The sequence below is a fragment of the Dermacentor silvarum genome, chromosome 10 (assembly GCF_013339745.2).
Source record: "Dermacentor silvarum isolate Dsil-2018 chromosome 10, BIME_Dsil_1.4, whole genome shotgun sequence".
NCBI classification, from domain to species: Eukaryota; Metazoa; Arthropoda; class Arachnida; order Ixodida; family Ixodidae; genus Dermacentor; species Dermacentor silvarum.
Genome location: NC_051163.1, coordinates 157751555 through 157761381, shown reverse-complemented (window position 1 = coordinate 157761381; position 9827 = coordinate 157751555). Strand labels below are relative to the sequence as shown.

The 9827-nt window shown below is 45.1% G+C and overlaps 2 protein-coding genes across 2 annotated transcripts in view; both read left to right on the top strand.

The window, feature by feature from the left end:
* Positions 1-262: 262 nt before the first annotated feature.
* LOC119431123 (uncharacterized) lies at positions 263-6735 on the top strand. The gene is made up of 2 exons (XM_037698596.2): positions 263-1013; positions 5497-6735. The coding sequence occupies exons 1-2, from the start codon at positions 405-407 to the stop codon at positions 5821-5823; spliced, it is 936 nt and encodes a 311-aa protein (XP_037554524.1). The 5' UTR covers positions 263-404; the 3' UTR covers positions 5824-6735.
* A 1640-nt stretch (positions 6736-8375) lies between these two features.
* Positions 8376-9827, top strand: part of LOC119431959 (cytochrome P450 3A31-like) — a 44026-nt gene continuing 42574 nt past the window's right edge. Inside the window, exons 1-2 of the mRNA XM_049658125.1 lie at positions 8376-8563; positions 8854-8953. Coding sequence (XP_049514082.1) covers positions 8475-8563; positions 8854-8953 — 189 coding nt within the window. The 5' untranslated portion in view covers positions 8376-8474. The remainder of the gene's footprint in view (positions 8564-8853; positions 8954-9827) is intronic.

Sequence of the window (9827 nt, the reverse complement as noted above, 5' to 3'; positions counted from 1 at the left end):
CTTCACTCTTTAAAACAGGCGGGCACAGGCACCGTGGCATGGAGGAAGGAAAAAATTTTTACCTCCATGCACCGTGGCGCAGGCGCTGCGCCATAGTTGTTATAACAAGCATAAAAACAGTAATAAAATATTAAAAAGTGACAAAAACAATTATATCAAGAGAAAACTACAGTGCAGTAACTCACAAAGGCAAGCAAGCAAGAAAGAGTTGGCATATTGGCAAGCAGAATAAGGAACCAGAGAGGGCGCGGCGACCGCCTGCGACGCCGCGCCCAGGCGGTCGCCGCGGCAGGCACGAAACGGCTGATCCCGGCTGAACTCTAGCTGAACGGACAAAACTGTTGGTCAGGGCAGAACGGGAGTAAAAGTGTGCATCAGATTCGTTGCATACCGCCCAATTAACGATGACGACAGTCGACCTGACGCTTTTGAAGTCGTGGCTCGAAGAGCTGACCCCGGCCCAACTCTACTCCCTGGACGACGCCGGCCTTCCTTGGCTCCCGCCGCTGCAGAATAAGAGGCGTCGTCGTGCCGTGAACGACATCATTCGTGCTTTGCAAGACGTGACGGACCGGAGCCAGCGGCTGCACTGTGTTGCTTGGCTACACTGCTGGCTGCTGCCGCGAAGAAGCATTCGTCCGTGGCAGGTCATTCGCTTCGAGACGGCTTCGGTTCTTGCCAACTTTCGGAGGCTGCTGTCACGCACGGCGACGGTGCTTCGAGTTCACGGCTGCGAGGTGACGCCAGCGTGGACCGTGGACGACGGCACCGTGTTCGCCTGCCTGCTCGTCCAGAACCTGGAGGCCTTGTCTCTCGACCACGAGGCGTCGTACGTGGTCCTGTGGCCCGGGCTGCCGCTCATGGCGTTGTTTGCCCCGGAGCCACGTTTAGTACGCAACTTGCTGCTGGCGTTGCACAGGGCAACGGCAGGCGCACCGGTGCAGAAGCTGGACGTGCCGTGTGGAGACCTCGAGACGGTGTTCCGCTCATGCTTGTCGCAGCTACCGATACAGGTATGCTGGCCGTTGTCGAGGGTAGCACAGTAGAATAGTCTGGTCTAGTACGTGGCGCTACCGCCAAGACGGAGGACGCCCTAAAACGCCAGGGGAACGCCGCTAGAGTCTCGTAGCACAGCGGCGCAAGCTGTCCTTGCCTCTTCCGTCGACTTTTCCACTGCTGTTGTCGCTGTCTGAGCAGTGTTTCGGCTGTTCTGACAGACGATAATTCACTGTATGCTCTCCGCCGGCAGAAGCAAACAATGCTCTCATAGTGTAATCTTCTCTAATTATCGCGATTCTGGTGGCAGGCTGGCAAGAAGTGTGCGTATTGGCAGGCGCACGAGCATGAAAGAATGCGCATGCACAATGCCATCTCTCTCAACACCAGGCGCTTGTTTCTTCAGAGGGCGCAGGAATGCAGTTTGACACACACTCGCAGATCCCATATTTGGTGCTGCATGTAAGTACACTGTGCGTGAACCTGACTTGCACTAGTCTGGTAGATAGCGGCTGATGTGGAATTGCATGCGCAGCAGTTTGCACAGAGCTTGCCTGTAGGAGTAAATTGCATTAATACAGTTGACTTGTATTTATTCAACTGTTGAGAAGCATGCGTCTTTTGCTTGGTATACCTGAAGTTTGAAATAATGGATCAGTGCAGAGCTCGCAGTAACATTCAGCATTTATTTACTGGAAATGCCTTTCTCCAATGGTTTTTGGCTGTGGTCACGCAGAGCATGCCCATATGCATCAAATGTTCACCTGCCAAATTCTTTACAGTGCATTTTTCACGGGTTAGATTATTGCTCGCTCCTCAGAAGCTTTATGATCCATTAACTTACTATTGAGGCAGTGCCTGGTCCGGACCAGGCACTGCCTCAATACTTCCAACTTTACCATTCACGGGACTTTGTTGCTAAGAAAGGCAAAGTTGCCGTCAAGGTATTGTGACTCCTTTGGTTGCCTGTTGTTTTAAGCACTTTAAAAGCATTAAAGACAAGGCGGCACATTAGTGAACCACATTAGTACACAGGTCATATTGTGTACCACTAGATCATCTTGGGGGGGGGGGGAATAAGGACAAGCATCATTAGGTTGTGGTTTATTGCGTTTCCAGCCTTCTTGCCACGTATATTTTCAAGTAGTATTTATTAGAGCGAGTTTCATGAAATCTTTCATTTAATAGTCAGTACTGTGTCGTGTTGTTTTATAGGCCACTTGCCTCAAGAAGGATATTCAGCACACACATAAGCAGCATCTCAGACACTCTTGTTTAAAACAGTTCTACTATATGCAATGTCCCATCAACGTTGCATGATAACAGGCACCAGTGGTGACATAATACAATGCCAAGTCTTTTATTTTTTAAAAGGCTGTACAGCGCTGTATGTCCCCTTAAGGTTCTGTGGGTACAATTGTGTGTGCCACGATGGTGCATCAAAAAGCAATGGCATTTTAGAATATTTAAAGCATCTCGTGCACATCTTGAAACACTCCTGTGTTTCACTCTTGTGCTGCAAGTTTTATATTTGAAAATTGTTGGTAGTAAAACAAGTTGCAAGGTATACAAGATGGCAGGATGTTTCCTAACGATGCCGCTATGTTGTGATGCAATGTGCTCATGTTTTATTGTTTGTGACGATGTTCTACATCAGGCACATTTTTTTAAGTGGCTGGATAGGTTCTTTCGAAGTATGCTAGAGACTAAATAGTCTGTCTCATTCGTGCCTTCCTTGTAGAGTTCTCACATGCAGTCAGCATTCTGCAAACTTTACAGAACTTGCTGATGAGTGGAAAATTCTTACTCTGTACTGCGGCTGCATGCTATTCATGATTGTGAAGACGCATGTGATGGGGTTAAATGAGATTTTCAATAGACAGAATTAATTGGCGCCTGCACAGAATATTTCCACACGCCCTGTGTTTAGTTTTTGTGGGCATTCAGTCATTTTCAGTCCCCCTTGCTTTTCTTTCTTTGTGAGTTCTTCACAACAATGCATTTTTTGCCAGAACATCATTTGAGATTGTTCAGCCATATATTAATACTGATTAACAAAATGGTTATGGCTTGAAAGAGCACTTACAAATCATAAGTGAAGGTATACCCACCATTGTGACCAGTACGTTTTTGTAGGGGTGGAAGTCAAATGCTCATGTGCATTGCTTTGGGTACATGTTAAAGAATCCCAGCTGCTCAAAATTATCTGGAGTTCCTCTGTTATGGCATCCCTAATAACCAGCTGTGCATTTTTAAGATGCTAAACCCCACAATTGATTTATTTTTTAACTAGGGATGTTAGCATGCTCACTTTCGTCCATTGCAGCTCAAAAGCCGTCCCCAGCGCTCTCGAATCACCCTTGTCTTTCCCCATCTGACCCCGTGTTCTGCCTGCAAATTTTCCTAATTTCATCGCCCCACATAATTCTCTGCTGTCCTCCACTTTGCTTCCCCTTGCCTTGACACCTGTTCTGCAATAGACGGTCAGTTATCTGCCTACGCATTACTTGACCAGCCCAGCTCCATTTCTTCCTCTTAAAATGTCAAACAGAACCCTTTGCACTTAAGTTAACACGCTGTCTTCCTGTCTTGGTGTTACACCTACCATTTTTCATTCCATCACTTGTCTCACGGTAGTCTTAAAAAAGTAAGTTATATTAAATAGGCACATCAGCACACCACCAAGTGACAGAAAAACACACTACATATCACACAAAAAAAAATTTGAGACATGCTGAAGTTATGTGTTCAGTTAAATAATCATAGAATGACATCACTGCTAAATGGCATCGCCTCGCAAACCTGCTGCCTCAAAATATTTTTCAACTCCTTCAAGCACAAGCGAAGTTAGACGTAGTTATTGAACCGATCAGCGGTTTTCAGTCTCCCTTCATTTCCACTAGCTTGCTGGAAGCTACACAGGGGGATGGCAAGGGAGCAATGCCCCATTGGTGCTGTCTGAATGTTGAACGCGAGACGGCTCGTGGTGACACATTGTGGCCGCAGTATCTACGCTACGCTTTTCATATTGGAAGCCACACGTAGCAGACGCAGCAACGCGCAACTATCGTGTTTAGATGGGCAGTGAAAAAATGAAATGGTTCTGTTTTTTGAGGTCACAGGCATATTCAATGAGCACTCCAATGAGCACTAATTTTATTGCTGTGAATGTTCTCTCAATCACGGAATCGGCCAATAGCTGTTTGCTGGTTCCAGCAGCTTGCGATCACGCTGCATGGCGACATTGCGAAGGAGAGAGCAAGTCATTTGTTACTAATTTTGACAAGAGATTGTAAATCCCGGTTGCATGGAGTGCAATAATATTTGGCTCGCAAGTTCACAGGCACCTCCATTAACATGTCAATATTTTCTTACTATGTTCAAAGAGTGTTTCAGGGCCCCTTTATTAGGGGCAGGGTGCTAAAGGGAATAATCAATTAAGCTGTATTGGTAAGTTACCCTTCTACAATACCAAAAAAGCCACTCTTTCCGAGGAAGGAGCTTGGTAAGATTAAAAAGAAACCTCAATAAATGAAACACAGGTTGCTACGCTGCCTGGAAATTCCTGCACTAGCTAAGCCCTGACATAGTGGATTATGACACCACTTTTAGATGTGAAGCAGCTTATGGTCGGGGCTATGTCACTCCCTCCCTCCCTCCGCAGTGCGGTGTCCACCCCCCTACTGCGCATCCTCCTCTCCTCATTCCTCCTCTCCGGATTGCGCAATGAATGGCAACACCTGCGGCTCCGCGTGCGATAATGCGAAGCAGCTTAGGTTGGAGGCGCGACTGTAGGCGCCCCAGAGGCACCAGTACAGTCACCAACACCACGCGGCGTTTGGTGTGAACGTGGGCAACAGTTCTGCGCGTTGCTGGTGCTGCTGCATGTCCAAGTTTATACAGCTGATAAAACTACCTTGAGTCGACCCCATGGCTGCTTCACATACTACTCAGGGTTCCCCTACGGGAAGATGGTGTAATTTTTTTTTTTTTGAGCTTGTTTAACTTTTTGATGACAAAGCTTGGCTATATTTTCTTCTAAATGAGGGAAATAATTGACTTGAAGACGGGAAATGGAACTTCGACCTTCAGTTCTCTTCTGTTCGTCAACCTCTTGCCTGAAAAGCGTAGAAATAGAGTTGTAAAGAAGTTCTTATCACTCTAAGCTGATTTGGTCTCTAAAGGTGCTGAAAGAACTCACTGATAATAAAAACAATGTTGTCAGTACCTGCTATTTCAAGTTTGCTGCTACTTCTGTGCTGCATCTATAAGGGTAAATCATCATTAATACAGTTTTTATTTATCCAGCAATGTGGGTGCCCAAGCTAAACTTGAAATATGCATGCTTTACCCTCCTCCCCCCAACATGAGATTAATGTCCGTGCGATACAAGTTCGGATTGGCAGGTATGCTATAATATGCTATAATGTATCATTGTTGAGTCGATTGTGTTGCTTGCATACATGATTCCTTAGCCTTAATCCTACATTTCTCCTGCAGGTTGAGCCGGGTACCCTCAATGTTCCCAAAGTGACAAAAGATGTGCGCAACCCACCAACAGATGACAAGGATTCACGAGAGCGCCTTGACAAGTGGAATGCCGCTCTTGCCGAACTTGGGCCTTCTCTACGACCTGTGGATAGCTCGTACACTCTCACTGATGGGAAAGGGACCTGGTTGCGCTTTGAAGGCCCCGACTTGATAGATAAGCTGCGTGATCTCTACGTACGTGGCTTCGATACAATTCTCAGCAAACGCGTGCTGCCGGCTTTTCTCGGAATTGACTATCACACTGTAGGAAGTGCCATTGTTGTGGATTCTGATTAGATGTGCTATATATGGTATTTACATTTGTTACATTCTCCATACTGTATTGTTGTCTCATTTGGTGGCTGCTCCACCGGTTTATATTGTGTTATGGCTTGTAGGAATTGTACGGAGACTATGTGCTTTTCACCTGTATATACATTTTAAGTTGATCTCCTTTTATTTATGTCAGTAATTTCCTGCACTTCTAATCATTTCATTATGTTTCATTTCTAATCATTCATTTCACTTCTAATCATTTCAATGTGTTGATTTTAGTGTTACTGCTGTATTTGTCAAAAAGTTGTGTGTCTTCCTGATGTTATTGTACCTCACAGTACAAAGTGGATGTGTGAAATTTGAGCATAAGACAGGCCAGCCAGATAATTTTTTGTTTTTGTAATTTTGACATATTTGTAATAGCAGCAAGAAACTGCTGGTTTTAATAATTTACCACCATTTATCCACATTGACAATGCCTCTTTTATTGCCATTTCATAGTTCATTTCGCCAGTGCCAAGCAAACTGACATCTTTCCTTGTTCAAAAATCTTATCAAAACAAGCCCTTTGATGAGCAGAATATTTTGTAAGACGTTTTTCTAGTTTCCCACGAACACTGCTTTTATTTCAAGCTGCAGTTCTGATGAAACAAACTTGGAAACAAGTCCTCTTCATGCCTGTCCTAAAGTTAGGCTGCTGTGTGTGTTCTTGTTTCACTTACATATCATCGTCATAATGTTACCCTTAGGCATAATTCAGAGCCTATTAAAAGGAATTTTAATACTTTGACTCAAATAAATTTTTCTTACGTTCTATGTCACACCTGTGCTTTTATTCGTGGCCAATAACGGTGCACTGAAAGCTTGCCCAGCTTTCTGTCCTCTTCTGCACTTTAGTATGAGGCTACTCCTACTCTATTACTTACGCTGCAGTTTCTTAGCTGAAATTGCATTTGTAGTATTTTGCCTGTTCTTAATTTTTTGTAAGTAGTATTGGAAAGGAAAAAAAAGTAATAGATTCTTGCGTAGGAACTAAAGCATTTCTTCCATAACAATGTATGGTAGGATTTATCGTAGGGACGTTGCAGTTTGTTCAAATTAAGCGAGAGGAAATGTACTACATTTTCAAATATTTTTTTATTGGCTCGAGTTTTTACAAGTATTGGTAGTATGAGAACGTTGGCATGGCGAGGCCGCCATGACTGAATCCAGGACCAAGCATTCCACAGCTGCCATTATAACGGAGTCCTCGAGACCCTTCTTGGCATCCGTTGTGTGGTAGGTGACCGAGGGAGGCTGACCAATGGACGTCCGGAGACTAGAGGCAGGCACTGATGTGCAGACAGCCATCACTGGCGTTGCGCGTGCCTAGGTGAAGGAGGCAAAAATGCGAGCGCAAAGGCCCAAGTCTTTAGCCGTTGCGGACAGCTCCTTGTGTGCCGTTGGATGCTGTGCTGGACTGGTCTCCGCACTGTGAACAGTGGCGCGGGCGTTAGCACATATCAGATCACTTCAGACGAACTGGCACATTATTTCAACTGGAAGAATTGCTAAATTCAGCCATACCCAAATTTCTGTGCTTTTCCGGTGATTTTTTTTTTTTTTCCATTTTGTTACAATTTTTTTTTTTTTCATTGAGATAAAATTACTGCAATGACTGGAGTCCCCGGCACTTGTGGGCTATATATGAGAGATCCTCCTGATAATCGACGAGATGATGAAACTGAACGAGAATGATAAATCGAAACGAGTGATTTGTACAACTGAAACGGTTTCGCGAATTTCCAAAAATGGCTCGGGATCGAATCGCCCCCCCCCCCCCCCCCCTCGCCCCTCTTGGCCGCGGCTGCCGCATTTCGATGGGGGTGAAATGCCGAAACTCCCGTGCATTTGGTGCACGTTAGGGAACCCTAAGTGGTTCCCACTACGGTGTGCCTGATAATATCGTGGTTTTGGCACGCAAATCCCCAGAATTAAAATGAAAAAAAAAACATAAAAAGGAAAATAATAATGTAACAAATCATTTCAGGGAAGGAGAGAAGTGTGACGCCACTACATCCAATATAGTACGACGACCAAAAGCCTGCACGAAAGCTGCCCGCCCCTAGCCACTTGAACCGTGCTTGTACCTTGCCCTGTTGCAACACCTCCGCGAAGATCTTGCGGTGCCGTGGGGCGCCCTACGATGCCAGGAGAAATGTGCCTGAAATAACGACATAACCATTTGGATCATTTTGTTTGCTGTACAACCATCGCGCATATATTGTCTCCGAATTGAAACTTCGCGCAATACGCGGTACATAAACGCGAAAAAGTCGTCTGCTTGCGTCCGCTAAGCGCCCAGCGCGCACGCACGCGAATGGCCGTGACGTGCGTGATGTTGGGGGAATGACGTCAGGTCACGTGAACGAAATCCAGAGGGATTTGTTTGTTTTCAAAGCTCGTTGCCGCGTGTTTGCCACATGGAGCGAACGGAGCTTCCTTGGCGCGATTACCGCGCGGATATGAAATCGCGCGATTTGCAGAGTAGGACGTTACTGTACGTGTGCACAGGTAGGTGCTTTTGTGCGTTTGTCGGAAGTGCCGAGATACTAGTCGGTTCGCGATTTTCGGGCGTTGTTGTCGCCCTGTTGCAGCCATACTTGCGCCTTGCGCATTTACCAGCAGCAGTCATGATGAGCACTACTGCATCACTTACGGGCTATTTCGGACTGCGAGAATTGATATTCTGCGCCTTGTTCTTGGCCACGGTTTTTTACGTGTAAGCTTTCCTTTATTTTGTCAATTCTGTCGCAATGTGACGGCGCTCGCGCCGTTACTTTGTTGAACACGTTTCATTGTTTAATTTCTGATATGCTTTCACCTGGCGTTTAAGGGAAATAAGTAGATTGGTAGCATATATATGGTTTAATATCTTTGGTGGTGCGTATGAGATTATGATCGACGTCGGCGGGATCTCAAAACCACGTACGCGCTTCTTCATGTTATGTTTCGTCGCGCGTTTTAATAGGAGATCGTGAGACCGTTTTCTTTTTATGATTCCTTTTGCAGGAAGTATCTTCGAAGGTACAAAGATTACTGGAAGAAGCAAAATGTCGTGCACGAGGAATTTGATCTTTCCTGGGCGCCGATATCCAACATGCTTAAAGAGGTAGGAATATTAATTATATGCCATATAACATTCGCCTTTGGACAGAGTGGTCGCGGTAGTTTCGCCGATAAGCGTGCACCGCTCGTATACGTGTTTCGAAGGTCAGCGTGCAGTAATAATTGGCATGCACTTAATCGTTGAAGGTGTCAACGATGGCAGGCGTTGGAACGTATGCGTGCATGAACGATGCAGGATAAGGTAGATTTCAAGTTCTCTTTTCAAAAGAGAATGGGTAGTGTAAATTTGTCTGTAACACATTTGGTGTTTACTCATTTAATTGATGTAACAGTTGCATAATCCACGCTGTGCAGACTTGATGCAGACACATGACAAGGTGGAAATTCATCCATTATTTCTGCTAAATTTTGTACCCTAAAAGTTATAATGATACAGGATCACAAACAATAAGGCACAAAATTTTCCTGCATTTTGAATGTCCTGTATAATATGTATAAATTTGGTGTACTATTTGCACAAGGACACACACTTCAGACATGTCAACAGAGTTTATTTGCTAGGCATTACTAGGCATGTCGGTACAAGGGGAAGTCGAAAAGTGAAGAGACTTTTGCAATTTCTCGCACTAGGGTTTGGTAACACTGCTAGTATCCAGCGCTGAATTAGTGTCGTCTGCAACACTTCTATGGAACGTGTCACTCCTATTCCCGTGTTAGTCGTTAGAAGAAGTGGTACCACACTACGGAACGGGCTTCTTCTGACGGACCTTATCCTGGCAACAATTTCTGAAAAGTAGTAAACAACTGTCGATTAAAAAGCAAATTACATTGCATTTGAATACAAAAGGAAATGCGAGTTTGGCCATTCTTATTGCATCATCCTGCAGAAGAACACGTTCATGCTACCTTGTCGCATT

Excerpts from the sequence above, each read along its gene's own strand:
- LOC119431123 (XM_037698596.2), top strand. The coding sequence starts at position 405 with ATGACGACAGTCGACCTGACGCTTTTGAAGTCGTGGCTCGAAGAGCTG. Across the intron at positions 1,014-5,496 it reads TGTCGCAGCTACCGATACAG|GTTGAGCCGGGTACCCTCAA; the intron begins GTATGCTGGCCG and ends TTTCTCCTGCAG.